The sequence below is a fragment of the Pseudophryne corroboree genome, chromosome 6, assembly GCF_028390025.1.
Source record: "Pseudophryne corroboree isolate aPseCor3 chromosome 6, aPseCor3.hap2, whole genome shotgun sequence".
NCBI lineage: Eukaryota > Metazoa > Chordata > Amphibia > Anura > Myobatrachidae > Pseudophryne > Pseudophryne corroboree.
Genome location: NC_086449.1, coordinates 837,748,240 through 837,773,629, shown reverse-complemented (window position 1 = coordinate 837,773,629; position 25,390 = coordinate 837,748,240). Strand labels below are relative to the sequence as shown.

Below are 25,390 nucleotides of genomic sequence, written 5' to 3'. Positions count from 1 at the left end.
TATACTACTATCTCTTTATCAACCAGTGTACAGTGCGGTAGTTCACGGCTGTGGCTACCTCTGTGTCGGCAGTCGGCAGGCAGTCCGTCCATCCATAATTGTATTATTATTATAATATATACCACCTAACCGTGGTTTTTTTATACCACCTAACCGTGGCAGTCCGTCCATAATTGTATACTAGTATCCAATCCATCCATCTCCATTGTTTACCTGAGGTGCCTTTTAGTTCTGCCTATAAAATATGGAGAACAAAAAAGTTGAGGTTCCAAAATTAGGGAAAGATCAAGATCCACTTCCACCTCGTGCTGAAGCTGCTGCCACTAGTCATGGCCGAGACGATGAAATGCCAGCAACGTCGTCTGCCAAGGCCGATGCCCAATGTCATAGTACAGAGCATGTCAAATCCAAAACACCAAATATCAGAAAAAAAAGGTCTCCAAAACCTAAACTAAAATTGTCGGAGGAGAAGCGTAAACTTGCCAATATGCCATTTACCACACGGAGTGGCAAGGAACGGCTGAGGCCCTGGCCTATGTTCATGGCTAGTGGTTCAGCTTCACATGAGGATGGAAGCACTCAGCCTCTCGCTAGAAAAATGAAACGACTCAAGCTGGCAAAAGCACAGCAAAGAACTGTGCGTTCTTCGAAATCCCAAATCCACAAGGAGAGTCCAATTGTGTCGGTTGCGATGCCTGACCTTCCCAACACTGGATGTGAAGAGCATGCGCCTTCCACCATTTGCACGCCCCCTGCAAGTGCTGGAAGGAGCACCCGCAGTCCAGTTCCTGATAGTGAGATTGAAGATGTCAGTGTTGAAGTCCACCAGGATGAGGAGGATATGGGTGTTGCTGGCGCTGGGGAGGAAATTGACAAGGAGGATTCTGATGGTGAGGTGGTTTGTTTAAGTCAGGCACCCGGGGAGACACCTGTTGTCCGTGGGAGGAATATGGCCGTTGACATGCCAGGTGAAAATACCAAAAAAATCAGCTCTTCGGTGTGGAGGTATTTCACCAGAAATGCGGACAACAGGTGTCAAGCCGTGTGTTCCCTTTGTCAAGCTGTAATAAGTAGGGGTAAGGACGTTAACCACCTCGGAACATCCTCCCTTATACGTCACCTGCAGCGCATTCATAATAAGTCAGTGACAAGTTCAAAAACTTTGGGTGACAGCGGAAGCACTCCACTGACCAGTAAATCCCTTCCTCTTGTAACCAAGCTCACGCAAACCACCCCACCAACTCCCTCAGTGTCAATTTCCTCCTTCCCCAGGAATGCCAATAGTCCTGCAGGCCATGTCACTGGCAATTCTGACGATTCCTCTCCTGCCTGGGATTCCTCCGATGCATCCTTGCGTGTAACGCCTACTGCTGCTGGCGCTGCTGTTGTTGCTGCTGGGAGTCGATGGTCATCCCAGAGAGGAAGTCGTAAGACCACTTTTACTACTTCCACCAAGCAATTGACTGTCCAACAGTCATTTGCGAGGAAGATTAAATATCACAGCAGTCATCCTACTGCAAAGCGGATAACTGAGGCCTTGACATCCTGGGTGGTGAGAAACGTGGTTCCGGTATCCATCATTACTGCAGAGCCAACTAAAGACTTGTTGGAGGTACTGTGTCCCCGGTACCAAATACCATCTAGGTTCCATTTCTCTAGGGTTGCGATACCGAAAATGTACACAGACCTCAGAAAAAGAGTCACCAGTGTCCTAAAAAATGCAGCTGTACCCAATGTCCACTTAACCACGGACATGTGGACAAGTGGAGCAGGGCAGGGTCAGGACTATATGACTGTGACAGCCCACTGGGTAGATGTATGGACTCCCGCCGCAAGAACAGCAGCGGCGGCACCAGTAGCAGCATCTCGCAAACGCCAACTCGTTCCTAGGCAGGCTACGCTTTGTATCACCGGTTTCCAGAATACGCACACAGCTGAAAACCTCTTACGGCAACTGAGGAAGATCATCGCGGAATGGCTTACCCCAATTGGACTCTCCTGTGGATTTGTGGCATCGGACAACGCCAGCAATATTGTGCGTGCATTACATCTGGGCAAATTCCAGCACGTCCCATGTTTTGCACATACCTTGAATTTGGTGGTGCAGAATTTTTTAAAAAACGACAGGGGCGTGCAAGAGATGCTGTCGGTGGCCAGAAAAATTGCGGGACACTTTCGGCGTACAGGCAGCACGTACAGAAGACTGGAGCACCACCAAAAACGCCTGAACCTGCCCTGCCATCATCTGAAGCAGGAGGTGGTAACGAGGTGGAACTCAACCCTCTATATGCTTCAGAGGTTGGAGGAGCAGCAAAAGGCCATTCAAGCCTATACAACTGACCACGATATAGGAGGTGGAATGCACCTGTCTCAAGCGCAGTGGAGAATGATTTCAACGTTGTGCAAGGTTCTGCAACCTTTTGAACTTGCCACACGTGAAGTCAGTTCAGACACTGCCAGCCTGAGTCAGGTCATTCCCCTCATCAGGCTTTTGCAGAAGAAGCTGGAGACATTGAAGGAGGAGCTAAGACAGAGCGATTCCGCTAGGCATGTGGGACTTGTGGATGGAGCCCTTAATTCGCTTAACAAGGATTCACGGGTGGTCAATCTGTTGAAATCAGAGCACTACATTTTGGCCACCGTGCTCGATCCTAGATTTAAAACCTACCTTGGATCTCTCTTTCCGGCGCACACAAGTCTGCTGGGTTTCAAAGACCTGCTGGTGAGAAAATTGTCAAGTCAAGCGGAACGCGACCTGTCAACATCTCCTCCTTCACATTCTCCCGCAACTGGGGCTGCGAGGAAAAGGCTCAGAATTCCGAGCCCACCCGCTGGCGGTGATGCAGGGCAGTCTGGAGCGACTGCTGATGCTGACATCTGGTCCGGACTGAAGGACCTGACAACCATTACGGACATGTCGTCTACTGTCACTGCATATGATTCTATCACCATTGATAGAATGGTGGAGGATTATATGAGTGACCGCATCCAAGTAGGCACGTCACACAGTCCGTACTTATACTGGCAGGAAAAAGAGGCAATTTGGAGGCCCTTGCACAAACTGGCTTTATTCTACCTAAGTTGCCCTCCCACAAGTGTGTACTCCGAAAGAGTGTTTAGTGCCGCCGCTCACCTTGTCAGCAATCGGCGTACGAGGTTACATCCAGAAAATGTGGAGAAGATGATGTTCATTAAAATGAATTATAATCAATTCCTCCGCGGAGACATTGACCAGCAGCAATTGCCTCCACAAAGTACACAGGGAGCTGACATGGTGGATTCCAGTGGGGACGAATTGATAATCTGTGAGGAGGGGGATGTACACGGTGATATATCGGAGGATGATGATGAGGTGGACATCTTGCCTCTGTAGAGCCAGTTTGTGCAAGGAGAGATTAATTGCTTCTTTTTTGGTGGGGGTCCAAACCAACCCGTCATTTCAGTCACAGTCGTGTGGCAGACCCTGTCACTGAAATGATGGGTTGGTTAAAGTGTGCATGTCCTGTTTTGTTTATACAACATAAGGGTGGGTGGGAAGGGCCCAAGGACAATTCCATCTTGCACCTCTTTTTTCTTTTATTTTTCTTTGCGTCATGTGCTGTTTGGGGAGGGTTTTTTGGAAGGGACATCCTGCGTGACACTGCAGTGCCACTCCTAGATGGGCCCGGTGTTTGTGTCGGCCACTAGGGTCGCTTATCTTTCTCACACAGCTACCTCATTGCGCCTCTTTTTTTCTTTGCGTCATGTGCTGTTTGGGGAGGGTTTTTTGGAAGGGACATCCTGCGTGACACTGCAGTGCCACTCCTAGATGGGCCCGGTGTTTGTGTCGGCCACTAGGGTCGCTTATCTTTCTCACACAGTCAGCTACCTCATTGCGCCTCTTTTTTTCTTTGCGTCATGTGCTGTTTGGGGAGGGTTTTTTGGAAGGGACATCCTGCGTGACACTGCAGTGCCACTCCTAGATGGGCCCGGTGTTTGTGTCGGCCACTAGGGTCGCTAATCTTACTCACACAGCTACCTCATTGCGCCTCTTTTTTTCTTTGCGTCATGTGCTGTTTGGGGAGGGTTTTTTGGAAGGGACATCCTGCGTGACACTGCAGTGCCACTCCTAGATGGGCCCGGTGTTTGTGTCGGCCACTAGGGTCGCTTATCTTTCTCACACAGTCAGCTACCTCATTGCGCCTCTTTTTTTCTTTGCGTCATGTGCTGTTTGGGGAGGGTTTTTTGGAAGGGACATCCTGCGTGACACTGCAGTGCCACTCCTAGATGGGCCCGGTGTTTGTGTCGGCCACTAGGGTCGCTTATCTTTCTCACACAGTCAGCTACCTCATTGCGCCTCTTTTTTTCTTTGCGTCATGTGCTGTTTGGGGAGGGTTTTTTGGAAGGGACATCCTGCGTGACACTGCAGTGCCACTCCTAGATGGGCCCGGTGTTTGTGTCGGCCACTAGGGTCGCTAATCTTACTCACACAGCTACCTCATTGCGCCTCTTTTTTTCTTTGCGTCATGTGCTGTTTGGGGAGGGTTTTTTGGAAGGGACATCCTGCGTGACACTGCAGTGCCACTCCTAGATGGGCCCGGTGTTTGTGTCGGCCACTAGGGTCGCTTATCTTACTCACACAGCGACCTCGGTGCAAATTTTAGGACTAAAAATAATATTGTGAGGTGTGATGTGTTCAGAATAGGCTGAAAATGAGTGTAAATTATGTTTTTTGAGGTTAATAATACTTTGGGATCAAAATTACCCCCAAATTCTATGATTTAAGCTGTTTTTTAGGGTTTTTTGAAAAAAACACCCGAATCCAAAACACACCCGAATCCGACAAAAAAAATTCGGTGAGGTTTTGCCAAAACGCGGTCGAACCCAAAACACGGCCGCGGAACCGAACCCAAAACCAAAACACAAAACCCGAAAAATTTCCGGCGCTCATCTCTAATAGTTATACTGGTGTTCAGCAAAATTCTGCACTGTCCTCCTACTATATACTACCATGAAGCACAGATATGGAGCGTTTTTCAGGCAGAGAACGTATAATACTGGTGGTCACTGGTCACTGGTCAGCAAAACTCTGCACTGTCCTCCTACTATATAATACTGCTGGTCCCCAGTCCCCACAATAAAGCAATTAGCACACTGAGCACAGTCAGATATGGAGCGTTTTTCAGGCAGAGAACGTAGATATTTGCACTTGCAGCACACTGAGCACAGATATTTGCAGCACACTGAGCACAGATATTTTGCAGCACAATTTGCAGCCCACTGAACATAGAAACTGAGAGGACGCCAGCCACGTCCTCTCACGATCATCTCCAATGCACGAGTGAAAAATTCTTGCGAGAATCCGACCGCGGGATGATGACGTTCGGGCGCGCTCGGGTTGACCGAGCAAGGCGGGAGGATCCAAGTTGCTCGGACCCATGAAAAAAAAGGTGAAGTTCGGGCAGGTTCGGATCCCGAGGATCCGAACCCGCTCATCACTAGTGTGAATGTGCTGTGTGTGTGACTGTGCTGTGTGTAACAGTGCTGTGTGACAGTAGTGTGTGTGACTGTGCTGTGTGACTATGGTGTGTGACAGTACTGTGTGTGACTGTCAGTGCCGTTTCTTGCGGCGGGCGAGCCGTGCCACTTCCTGAGCACTTTCAAACCCCCCTCCCCAGTGCCCAGCTCGGGGTGCGGGATTTCGCGGAATGACGCGTTTGCGTCGTGACGTCACGACGCAATCGCGTCATTCCGCAAAACCCCGCCCCTTGAGCTGGGCACTCGGGAGGAGGGAGAAGGGGGAGCCAAGATGGCCAGCGCTGCGCAGACGAGGGAGAGGCGGCTGAAGAGCGGGAAGAACCGCTTCAAATGTAAGTCAGCCCCTCTCCCTCTCTCTCTCTCCCTCCCCCCCACCACCACCTGCCGTACTGTGTAAAATGGGGACACTTGTCTGCCGGAATGTGTAAAATGGGGACACTTGTCTGCCGGAATGTGTAAAATGGGGACACCTGTCTGCCGGAATGTGTAAAATGGGGACACTTGCCTACCGTGCTGTGTAAAATGGGGACACCTGTCTGCCGCAATGTATAAAATGGGGACACTTTCCTGCCGCAATGTGTAAAATGTGAACACTTGCCTGCCGTACTGTGTAAAATGGGGGCACGTGCTTGCCGCAATGTGTAAAATGGGGACACTTTCCTGCCGCAATGTGTAAAATGGGGGCACGTGCCTGCCACAATGTGTAAAATGGGGACAATTGCCTACCGTGCTGTGTAAAATGGGGACACTTGCCTACCGTGCTGTGTAAAATGGGGACACTTGCCTGCCGTGCTGTGTAAAATGGGGACACTTGCCTGCCGTGCTGTGTAAAATGGGGTCACTTGCCTGCCGTGCTGTGTAAAATGGGGTCACTTGCCTGCCGTGCTGTGTAAAATGGGGTCGCGTGCCTGCTGTAATGTGTAAAATGAGGACTTTTTTTTTTTTATCGTGTGGTGGCCGTGATGATGAGATCAGATGAGGCCACACCTATCTTAACAAAGCCACGCCCATTTTAACAAGGTCACGCCCCATTGCCGGGATATTTTTCCTCTTTATATATATGGGGGGGGGGGGGGCGCATTTTTTCTTATGTGAATGGGGGGGGGGGGGGGGGGCGCATTTTTAAATCTCGCACTGGGAGCCAAATTGGTAGAAACGGCCCTGGTGACTGCTGTGTGTGACTGTGCTGTGTGTGACAGTACTATGTGTAACTGTGCTGTGTGTGACTGTGCTGTGTGACAGTAGTGTGTGTGACTGTGCTCTGTGACACTACTGTGTGTGACTGTGCTGTGTGTAACAGTACTATGTGTTACTGTGTTGTGTGACATTACTGTTTGTGACTGTGCTGTGTGACAGTAGTGTGTGTAACTGCTGTGTGACAGTAGTGTGTGTAACAGTACTGTGTGACAGTAGTGTGTGTGACTGTGCTGTGTGTAACAGTGCTGTGTGACAGTAGTGTGTGTAACTGCTGTGTGACAGTGTGTGTAACAGTTCTGCGTGACAGTAGTGTAACAGTGCTGTGTGACAGTAGTGTGTGTAACTGCTGTGTGACAGTGTGTGTAACTGCTGTGTGACAGTGTGTGTAACAGTGCTGTGTGACAGTAGTGTAACAGTGCTGTGTGACAGTACTGTGTGTGTAACTGCTGTGTGACAGTGTGTGTAATAGTGCTGTGTGACAGTAGTGTGTGTAACAGTGCTGTGTGACAGTAGTGTGTGTGACTGTGCTGTGTGAGTGACAGTAGTGTGTGTGACTGTGCTGTGTGTAACAGTGCTGTGTGACAGTAGTGTGTAACAGTGCTGTGTGAGTGACAGTAGTGTGTGTGACTGTGCTGTGTGTAACAGTGCTGTGTGACAGTAGTGTGGGTAACAGTGCTGTGTGACAGTAATGTGTGTGACTGTGCTGTGTGTAACAGTGCTGTGTGACAGTAGTGTAACAGTGCTGTGTGACAGTAGTGTGTGTAACTGCTGTGTGACAGTGTGTGTAACAGTGCTGTGTGACAGTAGTGTAACAGTGATGTGTGACAGTACTGTGTGTGTAACTGCTGTGTAACAGTGTTGTGTGACAGTAGTGTGTGTCACTGTGCTGTGTGTAACAGTGCTGTGTGACAGTAGTGTGGGTAACAGTGCTGTGTGACAGTAATGTGTGTGACTTTGCTGTGTGTAACAGTGCTGTGTGACAGTAGTGTAACAGTGCTGTGTGACAGTAGTGTGTGTAACTGCTGTGTGACAGTGTGTGTAACAGTGCTGTGTGACAGTGTGTGTAACAGTGCAGTGTGACAGTAGTGTGTGTGACTGTGCTGTGCGTAACAGTGCTGTGTGACAGTAGTGTGTGTGTAACTGCTGTGTGACAGTACTGTGTGTGTAACTGCTGTGTGACAGTACTGTGTGTGTAACTGCTGTGTGACAGTACTGTGTGTGTAACTGCTGTGTGACAGTACTGTGTGTGTAACTGCTGTGTGACAGTACTGTGTGTGTAACTGCTGTGTGACAGTACTGTGTGTGTAACTGCTGTGTGACAGTACTGTGTGTGTAACTGCTGTGTGACAGTACTGTGTGTGTAACTGCTGTGTGACAGTACTGTGTGTGTAACTGCTGTGTGACCGTGTGTGTGACAGTACTGTGTGTATAACTGTGCTGTGTGACTGTTTAAATATTTTTCTTTTTATATATATTTATTAACTTTTTTTTTAACTATTGTCTTTTCATGTGCAATTGAAAGGCCAGAGGTGAGTGGTCAGAGGTGGGCCGAGGTTAGGGGTCAGTGGTGGGCCAGAGGTGAGAGGCTAGACCCTCTGTACAGGAACCAGCAGAGACTAATCAGCTGCCTTGGTGACACTGTTCCGGCACAGTTTTTTCTCAGCCGCCTCCACAAGATTTTATTTTTAAGCTGCGGTGACGGGATCTCTTTTATCCTCGCGATAAGCAGTGATACTTGTGGCCTTATTTGAGTACACCTGACCCCACAATGCTGTATATATGACAACCCGCAATGTGTATAAGGACACGGACACATTATGGACACTAATCTCTGTCTCCTTTCATGTTGCAGAATTCCTGATACTCCTAAATGGTCTCCTGAGGAATAAGGTCTATATGTTGTTTCTGCTGGTAACGTTCCTCCAGTTCAGTGCGTTTGTGGGTTTCTTCTCATTCACTCCCAAATTTTTGGAGCAGCAATACGGCATATCAGCATCGGAAGCCATCTTTTTAATAGGTACGTTGCTTGAGATGAGTGACCAGAAATATCCATCTCCAGATATCAGAAATATTCCACATACCTGGTCACATTACAACAGCGACACCTAGGGGTGGGAGGGTGCACTGCCAGAACCTGTAGGAGGAGTTGAGTGGACAGTAGCTCAGGGATGTCCACTCAGTGCCCATCCAACTGAAAGAATCTCTGCTCTGCGCTCTGTAAAGGTCCAACCTCTCGTCACTGTTTTGCTTGTTTATCTGTTTATAAGAACACTGAAGCATGGGTAACAACTGCAGGACTTCTTTATTCCACCATTACACAATATGCACACACTGGGGGGTGATTCAGATGTGTACAGAATTATATGGTAATGCTGCAGGGAGCGTCTGGTATTCGGAGATGCCTCCTCCATGCGTAGATAATCCAGTGCTGTGCCTGAGGATCATCTGCAACACCATCAGCCAGCTGCATGACCCATGAAGCTGGAAAGACCAGCCACCACAGCTGTGTCGCCAAGGCCACAAGCTCTCCATTGGAAGTAGGAAACCCTGGCATCTGCGCTCCCACAAAATGGAGGCAGCACGCCTACATTTTGGGAAACTGAGGTCATCGCCGTCCCCTCCTCTCCCTGCTACAGCACAACAATGTAATATGTTAAGAACATCATCTAACGTGTTTCAATATGTCTCTCATGGTCTGCGAGTTTCTCAGGAGGGTCTCTCCTACACAGCCTATGTTTCCTCACTCATGTAGGACCTATTGTTAGACACTGTTTGTCCATTGTTTACAGGATTGTCATACATGTCAGATGAAGGATAGTCCTCAGTCATGTTGTTTTCATGGTGGTTACAGTAAAGTTACCCAATTTCTTCTTACCTCCACTCTGTGTATATAGTATAAGATCTTGGTGCTTCTTGTGTTTGGCCAATGCCTTTCTGCATCCAAATGTCTCTCTCATGGTGTGTGAGGCGGAATCGATCATCTAATATCAGACAAGACTTTGCTTTCTTACCATGGGAGATTGTGCCGGGTGTGGTAATCTACAACTGCCGCTGGAGATATCTTAAAAATGTATTTATTGATAAAAACAAAACAACAAATTCACAGACACCACACAGAGTATAAAAATATAGAATAAAATTGATAGACTGCATAGCGTGTCTCCTTTTAAACTAGCTCATTGTCAGTCACTATACCTTGAAAAAGAGCCCAATGCGGCTCTAAATGCGTGGGCGGTCATTGTGATCCCAAGGACTTCCAGATGCAGTGTCTGACTTTCCTGGGTAAAGCATTGGAGCCTAGCAAGGTACACAATCCGGACTGCACTTTGCCTTTACCACCTTTGGATCCAAGTTTCTCCACTGGGTAAGCCCTGTACCATTTTTGCTCCAATGGGACGAATAAGACCCATTGTTGATGATTTCAAACCACACTATCTACCAGACTGTGGCAATTTTACATGGTTTAGAACACATCCAGTCTATCAATTTTATTCTCGATTTTTATACTCTGTGTTATATCTGTGAATTTGTTGTTCTGTCTTTGTTAATAATTAAATTTTTTAAGATATCTCCAGTGCCAGTTGTAGATTACCACACCCTGCACAATATACCTTTTGAGGTCAAGGGGAGACCTGAAATAATCTACATAGGCAGCACAGGAGGGTTGCGCCATTGGCACCTGCCACACATTCGTTCCTCTTACCATGGAAGAGGTTATGTTGCACCTTTGGGTGTTCCTTACTCAGTCTATCTCGACCATACTTAGCCTGTAACCATTCTGGTCCTCTTCTTCAGTAGTATCCACTATACCTGTAGAAAAAAATGCTATACTCACCTATTCTTGATGTATATCAGGTCCTCTTTGGTCCATGTAGGCATCTAATGGATTAAAAATTAACAAACTGAATCACCTGAACCAACGGATCGAGGAGCCAATCAGCGGCCACTACCATAGCAACAGCTGTGTGTGGTCAGGCTGTGAATTACCGCTTCCCCATTGAAGCCTATGGAGTGACTCTGCTCCATAGACTACAATGGCAGCAACCGCTACAATGTATCCTATGATGGAAACCACAAAGTTGACATCTAGTAACCTTGTGGATCCCATCATAGGATACAAGGTAGCGATTCTCACCATTGATATATGGAACATAGCCGCTCCATAGTGTAATACCCTGCATCAGTACAGTCATATAATATGTAATAAAATATATAGGTATATTTGTTCAATAGGTATATTAACCATGATGCAAAGTTTAGGGGGTTTTCCTCAGTAGAATGTCCACTTAGTAGTAAAGATTGTTAAAAGGATTTTTGTAAAAAATATATATATACTTTTATAATGCCCTCATAGAGTGCAAAGAATTATAAAAAAAAAATATATATCACCCTCACGGAGGGCAGGTGGTTTGAGCGAAGTGGTTGATCGCCCAGTAAGTTTATGGGCTCGTGGCCCCGGACTTGAGAACTAGCCGGATTACGGGGGTGCTCGGGGCACCACTAAAAAGATAGGAGTCAGCGCGTGGGGAGAGCGGGACTGATCCGGGACACTGAGACGGAGTTTTAAAAAGCAAGAGCGGTGTGGACGGTTGAGGAGTCTGAGGGGAGAGACAGTGAGGAGCAGAGCTACGCTGCGGTGGCATACGGAGAGTGTAATTAGCCGGCGGACGGTGAAAGAAAACAGATTACTTACCTTGGAGTCTCGGGTGATCCTGACAGACTTGATCCGACTTCGGCTTCCTAACTCTGCAGACGGGGAGAGCGGTCCGTCACGGCGGAGACGGAGGAGGTTAGCTGAGTGTGAAGAGACTGATATTACACGACGCCTTCTGGGAGGCGGTATAGCAGAATCAACCAACCCGTCTAGAGGAACGACGAGGACGGGAGGGGTGAGCAACTCCCATAACCCCATATAAGGCAAGGGGAAGTTCTTTATTAATAAGTAGCATCGTAGGGCTTTTCACTGAGGAGAATATTCAGTCATACTCCCCTAGAGACAAGATAGATGAGCCTCACACTGAAGGGGATATAATATCAGATCTCATTTCACTGCATTTCATTGATTCCTGAGGAAGATTACTTACTACAATACTTACCAACCTACAGAAAAAGAATACTTTAATTCATTAATATACAGAAATGAGTTAACTATGACCAGAACAATTAATCTCAGTCAGATATAGACTTACCTCAGCCACAGCATAGACACAAGTATTGGCAGTAATATCAGCTGTTATTCTGTCATTTTGATTTATGAGCAGCAAGTTTTCTTCTCTAAATTCAACTAAATAAATAAGAAAGAAGAAATTTCCATCAGTATTCTCTACACATTTCTGAAGTTTTAACACAGTATACGTTAACAAAGTTAATACTTAACAAGTGGGAACAAAGATAGATATGCAGTAATTCAGGACAAATTTCAGCTAACCGAGTCTACCATACATTTGGATTGATTCAGCCAGGATTAAGTGAGAAAGAGAATTTATTGTCAGAATTACATCTAGGAGGTAGTAAATAAAGAAAATAGAGACTTCATGTGCACCAACGTGATGGCCATAAATCCCTGCGCAGGTTATGTTAATTATAGAAGTTTTTAGTACCTGAGTAAGTACTTTGTGTTTAAAGTAACCAATTAATAAGATAAATTGTTACTAAATCCAACATTGTGTCAGTAATAGTGAATAGTAATAGTTATATGCATATAATAGTTATTTCATATGAGTAAGACTGTTACCATTAATATTAACTTTTCCGTTTTATTAGCCGGAATCAACTGAGATCGTCGGTTGCAGTATAATAAAATCTTATACTTATTCACTCAAGTGGACTGTGAATTGATATTATAATACAGCGTTACTGGTAGTAGCATAAGTTTTGATGTTACCATTAATAATTATTATCTAGCACATTTGTTATCCTGAACATTTAAAAAGGAAGGTAAATTGTGTCACTACAATATACTTCAAACAATTCTCTCTCTCTGTGAAGATCAAGAGGACAGGAAAGAAGGTATTATCATTATAAAAGTCATATTACGGTGGGGATAACAATAACAACGAATTAATAAAGAAAGGTGTACAAAATTGGCGTCCACCGAACAGGATACGAGTACCGAGAAAACATGTCGACGGAAGAACAAGCAACAAGTTCACAGAGCTCTCAAACAAATACAGATGGTGTGAATCCACAACCAGCCATGGCTAGCGTAAATCCGATTACTATGCCATATTATTTTGGGGCGCCATGGTTGCCCACATATTCGGGAGAGGCAAGTCAAAAGGATTCTAATACATTTATTCAGTTCAAAACTAAGATGCAATCAATGTTTAGACTGTATCCCTTAGGTAATCAACAACAAGTAGAAATCTTAATTGGTCAGCTGAAAGAATCGGCATTGAGAGAAGTATTATCTTGGCCCTTGGAAGAGCGGCAAACGGTAGAACAGGTGTTCCAGAGATTAGCAACCACTTTTGACACTAGTACATTATCGGAACTTAAGTCACGATTTTATTCTAGGAAACAACGGCCAGGAGAGTCATTAAGAGACTTTGCATTAAGTCTACAAGAAACATTGAGGGATGTTAAAGAGATAGATGAGGCCGAAGTGAGAGTGGTGGATGAAGTCCTGGTAAATCAATTTATTGATGGAACTAGCTGTGAGAATAGTAAATCTCAGCTGAAACTATTGAGGTTACAAAAAAAAGAGGCCTCATTTTTAGATTTTAAGGAGGCAGCCATTAAACTGGTTGGTTCAAGCCAGCCAAAAGAAGTTTCTTTTCCTGAGATGCCAGGATACCAAGAAATCACGGAAAATAGGATGGAATTGAAAAAAACTGCTCATCAGAGTGCCCAGGTTCCTAATCCTGATTCTGTACAATTATTAAAAGGACAAATGGAGGAGCTTGCGATAGGAATGGCAGCCATGAATCGAGAATTACAAAAGCTCAGTAAACGCGCCTTACCTGAAAGGACGGAAACAAATTGGCGTACAGATCAAAGGAGACCTAGGAATGAGTGGTGGGAATCGTCATCAGGAAGAGGTCGTAGGCCCACTGACCGTTTTGATTCGCAGGGACGCCCTATTTGTAGGAGATGTAATGTCAGTGGACATGTTGAACGAGTTTGCAGACAAGAAGAACCTTTAAACGCCAGTACCCCGAGGCCGGAGACCAACCCTCGGGGGGAAACAACACAGTAGGTCCCACACCAGAAGAATGGTGCCCGCAGTATGTCGGACAATGTCCTATAGTTACCATCCAAATTAATGAAATACCAGTACAAGTTATGCTAGACACAGGTTCTCAAGTAACTACTATACAAATGAAAATCTTTCAGCAATATTGGGGAGAAACTGGAATTCTACCGCCTCCGCCAACTTGGCTCAGACTTTTTGCCAGCAATGGACTAAGTATATCATGCCAGGGATATGGTGAATTGGACTTTAAAATCGGACAAGCCCTCCTCCCGAAACAGGGATGTATTATTACTAACGTGGATGATCCAACCGTTCCCTCTATAATTGTAGGAATGAATGTGCTACAGCATTGCCCTGAAGAATTAATCGTTGCATTACGACAGGAATTATTAAATACACCGCCAATCTTTCAACAAGCATTACATAAAATCATCAGAACCCTGCAAATACAACAACAGTTTATTAATGCTTCTGGAGAAGTAGGAAAAGTAAAGATAGCAGACCGAAGACCAGTGACTCTGCAACCCAACACAGAAACTATTGTGTGGGGAAAGGCTCGATGTGGACCTCAGGGAAATGATTATGATGCAATTGTAGAACCTTATAATGTGGCTCATCGTGATGACATTATAGTAGCGAAATCTCTGGTTACCGTAAAAGGGGGACGAGTACCTCTACGTATTCTTAATCCTCACGACTATCCAGTTAAATTATTTCGAAATCAAACCCTGGCTAAGCTGTTGTGGGTGACTTTTCAGGATATTGTCGATGGGATTTCTATGCCCACGCAGATAAGTGTGGATTCAACAGAGGGTGAGGACAAGGAGGATATAAATCCTTGGTGGAAAGAAATACAGATAGGAGAAGAAGACACTGCGGAAGAGCTCAAGCAAGGAGTCTTGAAAGTTGTACAAGAAAACTCTGCCACTTTCAGTAAAACTTCGGCTGATTTCGGGTTAGTGGCCCAGGTTCAGCATTATATCCCGACAGGAAATGCACCACCTATTAAGGAAAGATACAGACCTTTGGCTCCGGCATTGTATCAGCCAGTGAAACAAATGTTAGAAGAAATGAGCAATTCGGGAGTGATAAGAGAAAGTCATAGCCCATGGGCAGCTCCAATAGTGTTAGTAAAAAAAAAAGACGGAAACTTACGTTTCTGTGTGGATTACAGAAAACGTAACCAAATAACGCACAAGGACGCGTACCCGTTACCAAGAATTGAGGAGTCCCTGACAGCATTACAATCAGCCACTTATTTTTCCACCTTGGACTTAACCAGTGGCTACTGGCAAATTAAAATGGCACCTGGTGACCGGGAGAAGACAGCGTTCACCACCCCTATGGGACTTTATGAGTTTGAAAGAATGCCGTTCGGACTTTGTAATGCACCCGGCACGTTCCAAAGAGTTATGGAGCACTGCCTTGGATACAAAAACTTTGATATGGTGCTTTTATATTTAGATGATATCATAATTTTCTCAGGAACATATCAAGAACACCTCGAGCATCTACACGAAGTCTTCCAACGCTTAGCTGAATATGGTCTAAAAGTCAAGCCCTCAAAATGCCATCTCCTGAAACGCAGTGTACAATATTTGGGGCACATTGTAAGTGCTGAAGGAGTAACCCCCGATCCAGAAAAAATTGATGCAGTAAAAAATTGGCCTGTACCGACCACTTTGAAAGAAGTGAGGAAATTTTTAGGGTTCGTAGGATATTATAGGAGATTCGTGAAGAGATTCGCTCACATCGCGGCCCCATTACATCAACTGCTCCGTGGAACCCCTAGGATCCAGCAACATCAGAATACTCGTATAGTATGGACCACTGCTCAACAAGCTGCTTTTGACCAATTAAAGTTACTACTAACTCAAACACCTATATTGGCTTATCCTGATTACAGCCAACCCTTTCAACTTTATACTGATGCTAGTTATCATGGGTTAGGAGCTGTCCTGTCGCAAACCCAACAAGGAAAAGAACGAGTGATAGCTTATGCGAGTCGGAGCTTGAGAAAAACAGAGAGAAACGATGCAAATTATAGTGCTTTCAAATTGGAATTGTTGGCACTAGTGTGGGCTGTTACGGAAAAATTTAAGAACTATCTAGCTGCCACTCCATTCATCGCTTTTACCGACAACAATCCCCTCTCTCATTTGTCAACAGCTCATTTAGGGGCCATGGAACAGCGATGGTGCTCCCGGCTAGCTAATTACCACTTCACTGTCAAATATAGGAGTGGAAAGAATAATAGTAATGCTGATGCATTATCACGTCTATCCGGTCCAACTGAAAGAGTTGAGGAAGAGGATGAGTGGGAAGATGTTGAAATGCCAAAATTCCATGATTTACTTGTTCAGCAATGGTTTATAACTGTCAGTACACAGTCAACACAAGAACAAGATACCTTGAGTGTAACAGAAAGAGAACTTGAAGAGAAATGGCGTCAAATACAGCAGGACAGCTCAATCTTAACCAAGTTGAAAACTCTGTTACTTTCAGGAAGAATGTTAAATAAACAAGAACGACAACTGATTGAACCAGAATTATTAAAACTGTGGCGTCAACGAGATCGTTTAAGGATACAAAGAGGACTTCTTATTCGTGGCGGGATCAATCCGAGAACACATCGCCCCGTCACACAGATTGTATTACCCCATCAGGAAAAAGACCTTTTACTTCAAGCATATCATGATCACTCAGGACATTTCGGAGCCCAAAAATTGGAGGCTCAACTACGGAAAAGATTCTTTTGGATTGGGATGCGAGAGGATATAGCCAACTGGTGCGCCAATTGTCTGAATTGTGGCCTTCGTAAGCCAGCTCAAGATAATCAGAAAGCCCCTCTTCATCCTATAATGACTGGCCATCCATTGGAACTGGTGTCCTTGGATCACATCAAACTAGAGCCTAGCCGAACTGGATACCAGTATGCTCTGACCATGATAGATCATTATTCGAAATTTGCTGTAGCTCTTCCAGTGCGTGATCTTTCTGCAAAAACTACTGCCGAACTACTCTGGAGAGCTTTCGTTCATCCGTACGGATATCCGGAAAACATACTGACTGATCAAGGGCCCGCTTTTGAGTCACGCTTGTTTAAAGAGTTATGTACGTTATACGGATGCAAGAAGTTAAGAACTACGGCATATCACCCCCAATGTAATGGGCTATGTGAAAGGATGAATCAATCATTGATCGGTATGTTAAGAGCAATTCCCGCAGTGGAACGTCAGGAGTGGCCAACGTTGCTACCAGAGATCACATTTCTATACAATAATACAGAACACAGCTCCACGGGATATACTCCATTTTACCTGCTATTCGGGCGGGAGGGCAAATTACCTGCAGATGTGAGATTAGACGTGCCTCAGGAAATTGCACAAGAAATAATTCCCCATACGGATTGGGTTATAGAGCATCAGAGACGTTTAAAAACCGCACAGACTATTGTTAATCAAAGAATGGATCAAGTGCGAAAACAACAGGCTGAACGCTACAACGGGAAGGCTTTGGCTGAATCTCTGAATATAGGTGATTGGGTTTTAAAGAAGAACAACCATCGACATAGCAAGTTGGATAGCTATTGGGAAATGATACCTTACCAAATAACAGAGATTCCACGGCCTGAGGTAGCTGTCTATCGGATAGCTAAAGAGGATGGACATTACTCCTTAGTAGTACATCGCAATCAGTTAAAAAAATACAAAACTCCCAATAGTCTAAAGAAAAGCGCTGGAAGTGAAGAGGCAACGAGGGTGAGTCCATGTAGTGAACCCTTACTCAACGACTCTTTACCGGATGCGATGGGAATGTTCTGGCCAGCATTGGTCCCTATTTTTCCAGGATCAAATCTGGCAACTGAAGAAATTTTATCCCATGGTATTGAGAAAGAAAGTGGTAATATACATGATTCTAGGGTAATATTGCCTTATGAAACAGTAGGCAATGAACCTAATCCAGAAATCACTTCTTTACTAAGAAGGTCAACAAGGAGTACTCAAGGCATACTCCCGTCTAGATACAGATGTTAAATATTCTTATGTATATATATATTCCTTCTAGTGTGTAATCTTTTAGCCGACTTGTTATATTTTTGCGAAAATTACTTACATAAGTAGGTGATGCGTGAGGACACGCATAGTTAAAGCCGGGATGTATGTAATACCCTGCATCAGTACAGTCATATAATATGTAATAAAATATATAGGTATATTTGTTCAATAGGTATATTAACCATGATGCAAAGTTTAGGGGGTTTTCCTCAGTAGAATGTCCACTTAGTAGTAAAGATTGTTAAAAGGATTTTTGTAAAAAATATATATATACTTTTATAATGCCCTCATAGAGTGCAAAGAATTATAAAAAAAAAATATATATCACCCTCACGGAGGGCAGGTGGTTTGAGCGAAGTGGTTGATCGCCCAGTAAGTTTATGGGCTCGTGGCCCCGGACTTGAGAACTAGCCGGATTACGGGGGTGCTCGGGGCACCACTAAAAAGATAGGAGTCAGCGCGTGGGGAGAGCGGGACTGATCCGGGACACTGAGACGGAGTTTTAAAAAGCAAGAGCGGTGTGGACGGTTGAGGAGTCTGAGGGGAGAGACAGTGAGGAGCAGAGCTACGCTGCGGTGGCATACGGAGAGTGTAATTAGCCGGCGGACGGTGAAAGAAAACAGATTACTTACCTTGGAGTCTCGGGTGATCCTGACAGACTTGATCCGACTTCGGCTTCCTAACTCTGCAGACGGGGAGAGCGGTCCGTCACGGCGGAGACGGAGGAGGTTAGCTGAGTGTGAAGAGACTGATATTACACGACGCCTTCTGGGAGGCGGTATAGCAGAATCAACCAACCCGTCTAGAGGAACGACGAGGACGGGAGGGGTGAGCAACTCCCATAACCCCATATAAGGCAAGGGGAAGTTCTTTATTAATAAGTAGCATCGTAGGTATCACTGACCTGGTTTGGGAGTGTTGTGGACTCGGGGCTTCTTCCGATGACCGGGAAGAGGAACCGCCACTGGGTCGTAGTAGAGATGGCCGGATGTAGGTCTTCCTCATGCAGAACTAAGACGGCAGGCGGGAGGCCCAGAGGAATTCTTGTAGGTCTCCTGTAAGACAAGACTTGTAGAAATAATGAAGGCTGGGGTACTGAGATATTGGAGACACTGTGGTATTGAAGGCACTGAGGTACTGGGAGTACAGGGAGTGCTGGGAGACCCTTGGAGGCACGGAGGTGTTTGGAGGCACGGAGGTGCTTGGAGGCACGGAGGTGTTTGGAGACACCGAGGTGTTTGGAGGGACGAGGTGCTTGGAGGCACGAGGTGCTTGGAGACACGGAGGTAACTGGAGGCACGGAGGTGCTTTGAGGCGCGGAGGTGCTTGGAGGCACGGGGTGCTTGGAGGCACGAGGTGCTTGGAGGCACGGAGGTGCTTGGAGGCACGGAGGTAACTGGAGGCACGGAGGTAACTGGAGGCACGGAGGTAACTGGAGGCACGGAGGTGCTTGAGGCGCGGAGGTGCTTGGAGGCACGAGGTGCTTGGAGGCACGAGGTGCTTGGAGGCACGGAGGTGCTTGGAGGCACGGAGGTAACTGGAGGCACGGAGGTAACTGGAGGCACGGAGGTAACTGGAGGCACGGAGGTGCTTGAGGCGCGGAGGTGCTTGGAGGCACGAGGTGCTTGGAGGCACGAGGTGCTTGGAGGCACGGAGGTGCTTGGAGGCACGGAGGTGCTTGGAGGCACGAGGTGCTTGGAGACACGGAGGTAACTGGAGGCACGGAGGTGCTTGTAGGCACAAGATGCTTGGAAGCACAGGTTGCTTGTAGGCACAGGATGCTTGCAGGGACAGGATGCTTGGAAGCACAGGATGCTTGCAGGGACAGGATGCTTGGAAGCACAGGATGCTTGCAGGGACGAGGGAGCTCTGGATCATAGCTTCCACAGGAGAAACGAAGATACTCAGGCATCGGATCTCTGCCTGGTATCTGATTTTAAATTCCCCGCCCTAGCCTGATTGGCGGAGCAGGCAGGTGACGTCAGACCTGCTCCGCCTCCTTGCCCTTGCTTGTGATGGCGGCGCCCTTGCTTCCGGGAAGCCGCCGGAGAGCAGCGCCGACCCGCCGCTGAAGCCGGAGACTGACAGGGGAAGAGAGGCGCCGGGCAGACCAGGCCACCCGCAGGGACAAGCGCGGTCGCCGCTGCCCGAGGTTCGTGACAGTACCCCCTCCTCCAGGAGTGGCCCCTGGACACTTCCCGGGCTTAGTCGGATGTCTGGAGTGGAAGATCCGAATCAGACGAGGAGCCGTTACTTCAGTAGCCCCAATCCAACTTCTCTCCTCAGGTCCATAACCCTTCCAGTCCACCAAGTACTGTAATTTTTTATGAAGATAACGAGAGTCCAGAATAGCTTTGATTTCAAACTCCGCTCCAGCTTCTGCCACTACGGACGTTGGCCTTGGGAGTGCTGAGTGGAATCGATTCAGTATGAGGGGACGGAGTAGAGAAACATGGAAGGCGTTAGGTATGCGAAGATGGGCAGGCAAACCCAGTTTACAGACCACAGGATTTAAGACTTGTAGCACAGGGTAAGGACCGATGAACCTTGGAGCGAATTTCATGGTGGGCACCTTCAACCGGAGATTCCGTGTGGACAGCCATACCCTGTCCCCAACTTTATATTGAGGTGCGGCTTGCCGTTTCTTATCTGCAAAGAACTTGTACCGAACAGAAACCTGCTTAAGATTAGCATGAACCTTTCTCCAAATTTGTCCAAAGTGTCGTAGAGTGGACGCTACAGCAGGAACCTCTATTATCGGAAGGCTTGGAAATTCCGGAACACGGGGATGGAACCCGTAGTTGACGAAAAATGGTGATTCCCCAGTGGAAGAATGAAACAAATGGTTATGGGCAAACTCCGCCCAAGGCAACAACTCCACCCAGTTGTCCTGTGAAGGAGAGAGATACAACCGAAGAAAAGTCTCTAGATCTTGATTGACTCGTTCCGTTTGTCCATTTGTTTGGGGATGATAAGCCGACGAAAACTTAAGTTTAATGTGTAGAGTTGAACAAAGGGCTTTCCAAAACCTGGCGGTGAACTGTACTCCACGGTCAGAAACAATCTCTTGTGGCAACCCATGCAAACGAAAATGTTCTCGGATAAACAATAGAGCCAGTTTCGGTGCTGTCGGAAGACCAGTCAAGGGCACAAAGTGTGCCATCTTCGAAAAACGGTCAACGATAACCCAAACGGTGTTGCAACCCTTGGAACAGGGCAAGTCAGTGATGAAGTCCATGGAAATGTGAGTCCAGGGTCTCACAGGGATAGGCAGAGGACGAAGTAACCCTGCAGGAGGCAGACGAGGAGATTTATGTTGTGTACATTGGGGACATGAATTAACGCAATCTTGTACATCCTTCCTCATGGTGTTCCACCAGTAAGACCTTTGCAGAAACTTGTACATCTTCTGAGCGCCGGGATGACCGGAAAACTTGGAGTTATGGACCCACCGTAGTATTCCTGGGCGGAATCTAGCTGGTACGGACATTCTTCCAGGAGGAGGAGCTGGAGTAGTTAAAGCAGCAGAGACAGAAACTGGATTCAGAATTAAACCCCGCTCCGGAGGTTCATCCTCGTCTGTGGGAACCTGTGAACGGGAAAGCGCATCTGCTTTAATATTGAGAGTCCCGGCACGGTACTTGATAATGAACGAGAATCGGGAAAAGAAAAGTGCCCATCTCGCCTGGCGAGGATTCAAACATTGTGCGGATTTGATGTACAGTAAATTCTTGTGATCCGTGTAGATGGTAAACACATGTTTAGCCCCTTCTAGAAGATATCTCCATTCTTCCAAGGCAGATTTGATTGCCAAGAGTTCCTGGTCTCCAATAGAGTAATTTCGTTCGGCTGGAGAGAATTTACGAGAGTGGAAGCCACACGGATGTAATTTCTTATCAGAGGAATGCTGGGAGAGGACAGCCCCCACCCCGACTGAAGATGCATCAACTTCTAAGAAGAAGGGTTCCTCGAAATTTGGTTGTTGGAGAACTGGAGCCGTCGTGAAAGCTAACTTTAAGCGAGAAAAAGCTACAATGGCTTCCGGAGGCCACAAACTAGGATTAGAACCCTTTCTCGTCAGGGCAGTAATGGGTGCAACAATGGTGGAGAAACCTTTAATGAATTTCCTGTAGTAGTTCGCAAAGCCCAGGAACCTTTGTATTGCTTTCAGGGAAAGAGGCTGAGTCCAATCACGAATGGCCGACAACTTTTCCGGATCCATGCGAAGCTCCGTCCCCGAGATGACATAACCGAGGAACGGAATAGATGTTACTTCAAAGGTACATTTGGAAAGCTTGGCGTAGAGATGATTCTCTTGTAAACGGTGTAGCACCTCTTTGACTTGAGTCCTGTGTTCGACAAGATTCTTGGAAAAAATCAGTATGTCGTCCAGATATACCACAACGCTCTGATACAGCATATCACGAAAGATTTCGTTGACGAATCCCTGGAAAACCGCGGGAGCATTACTAAGACCAAACGGCATCACCAAGTATTCGTAATGCCCATCTCGGGTATTAAAGGCAGTCTTCCATTCATCCCCCTCTCGGATGCGTATAAGATTATAAGCTCCTCTCAAGTCGAGTTTTGAAAAAATGCGGGCACCACGAACCCTATCAAATAACTCTGTGATTAGTGGCAAGGGGTATTTATTCTTAATAGTAATGTCGTTTAGGCCGCGGTAGTCGATGCATGGTCTCAACCCCCCGTCCTTTTTCTTCACGAAAAAGAAGCCTGCACCAGCAGGGGAGGAAGAGGGGCGAATGAATCCCTTGAGCATATTGGACTTAATATACTCCGACATGGCTTGAGTCTCGGGAAGAGACAGAGGATATGTGCGACCACGAGGTGGCGTCTTCCCTGGGACAAGGTCAATAGGGCAGTCCCAAGGCCTGTGAGGTGGTAACAGGTCAGCAGCTTGTTCCGAAAATACGTCCTTGTACCCTTGATATGCCTCCGGAATGTGCTCTTCATCCGTTTTGGAGGTAACACGGAGCGGACAAACAGGAGTAAGACAATTAGTGTGACAAAAGGAACTCCAGGACAGAATTTGTGACGACTTCCAATCGATGTGGGGGTTATGACTTTTCAGCCAAGGCATTCCAAGAACCAGATCATGGGGCATTTCTGGGATTACCAAGAGTTCCAAATCTTCCTGATGTAGAGCCCCGACCCGCAGCTTAACTGGCCCCGTGCGCCACATTATGAGACCTTTGGAAATTCTAGTCCCGTTGATAGCCGTCAGTGAAATTGGCCGCTCGATAGGCCGTAACTTTAAACCCAAACTTTGGGCACAGAAGGAAGAAACGAAGTTCCCTGCAGCTCCGGAATCCAATAGGGCTTCACAAGACCTGGAGACTGAATTGGAGACTAGAGTTACTGGAAGCAAGCAGTCCGAAGTTGGAGAAGCTTTTGTCGTAACTCCCAGCTTGACTCCTCCGGAACAAGCTAGGTCTGCCCGTTTCCCGGACGGACTTTACAAGATTTAAGAAAATGATCTGCGGCTCCACAGTAAAGGCAGAGTTTACCCTCACGACGACGCTGTCGTTCTTCCGGAGACAGTCGGGAGCGGTTAATTTGCATGGGCTCATCTGAGCTAGGTGAGGCCACCGGCCTAGGAGTAGGATTCCGGAACCTGGAACGATCCGAACGGTTACGTTCTCTTCCACGCTCCTGCATCCGAAGATCCACCTTGACGCAAAGGGAAATCAAATCTTCTAATGGATCCGGCAGATCTCTAGTAACCAGCTCGTCTTTCAGCCGGTCGGAAAGACCGTTCCAGAAGGCAGCTCTCAGGGCATCATTATTCCAGCGTAGTTCGGAAGCAATGGTCTGGAAATGAACCACGTACTGGCCCACGGAACGGGCGCCCTGCCGAACACGGAGCAAATCGGAAGAAGCAGTGGTCATTCTGCCGGGCTCGTCGAAAATCCTTCGAAAGGACGAGATGAAGTTGGTGTAGTTGGAAACCATGGGATCAGATCGTTCCCATAATGGAGACACCCAATCCAAAGCAGAACCTTCCAACAGAGAAATAATATATGCTACCTTGGACCGGTCTGTAGGAAAGTTGTGTGCAAGTAGCTCGAAATGTACCTCGCACTGGTTCAAGAAACCACGACAATTTTTGGGATTCCCATTATAGCGGGACGGAGTAGGCAACTGAAGGCGTGGAGTGACACCGGCCGATGGTTGAACATTGCTGGCAACGGCAACTGGTGCGACTGCTGGAACAGGAGCCGGAATTACTGAGGCCAGAGACGCCTGAATCTGATCCAGACGCCCGGACAACTGCTGGAGGTACTGCATCACCTGACCTTGTGCTGCTTCCTGACTTTGCACTCGAGAAGCCAGGTTCTGGATGGCACTAGAGTCCGTGTTCCGATCCCCCGAGTCCATGTGGCCTGAGTATACTATCACTGACCTGGTTTGGGAGTGTTGTGGACTCGGGGCTTCTTCCGATGACCGGGAAGAGGAACCGCCACTGGGTCGTAGTAGAGATGGCCGGATGTAGGTCTTCCTCATGCAGAACTAAGACGGCAGGCGGGAGGCCCAGAGGAATTCTTGTAGGTCTCCTGTAAGACAAGACTTGTAGAAATAATGAAGGCTGGGGTACTGAGATATTGGAGACACTGTGGTATTGAAGGCACTGAGGTACTGGGAGTACAGGGAGTGCTGGGAGACCCTTGGAGGCACGGAGGTGTTTGGAGGCACGGAGGTGCTTGGAGGCACGGAGGTGTTTGGAGACACCGAGGTGTTTGGAGGGACGAGGTGCTTGGAGGCACGAGGTGCTTGGAGACACGGAGGTAACTGGAGGCACGGAGGTGCTTTGAGGCGCGGAGGTGCTTGGAGGCACGGGGTGCTTGGAGGCACGAGGTGCTTGGAGGCACGGAGGTGCTTGGAGGCACGGAGGTAACTGGAGGCACGGAGGTAACTGGAGGCACGGAGGTAACTGGAGGCACGGAGGTGCTTGAGGCGCGGAGGTGCTTGGAGGCACGAGGTGCTTGGAGGCACGAGGTGCTTGGAGGCACGGAGGTGCTTGGAGGCACGGAGGTAACTGGAGGCACGGAGGTAACTGGAGGCACGGAGGTAACTGGAGGCACGGAGGTGCTTGGAGGCACGAGGTGCTTGGAGGCACGAGGTGCTTGGAGGCACGGAGGTGCTTGGAGGCACGGAGGTGCTTGGAGGCACGAGGTGCTTGGAGACACGGAGGTAACTGGAGGCACGGAGGTGCTTGTAGGCACAAGATGCTTGGAAGCACAGGTTGCTTGTAGGCACAGGATGCTTGCAGGGACAGGATGCTTGGAAGCACAGGATGCTTGCAGGGACAGGATGCTTGGAAGCACAGGATGCTTGCAGGGACGAGGGAGCTCTGGATCATAGCTTCCACAGGAGAAACGAAGATACTCAGGCATCGGATCTC

General features: G+C 47.3%; 1 protein-coding gene across 1 annotated transcript in view; it reads left to right on the top strand.

Moving 5' to 3' along the window:
* Positions 1–25,390, top strand: part of LOC134933875 (solute carrier organic anion transporter family member 1A2-like) — a 133,429-nt gene that overhangs the window by 65,503 nt on the left and 42,536 nt on the right. Inside the window, 1 exon segment of the mRNA XM_063929414.1 lies at positions 8,567–8,731. Within this exon segment, the coding sequence (XP_063785484.1) occupies positions 8,567–8,731 (165 nt within the window).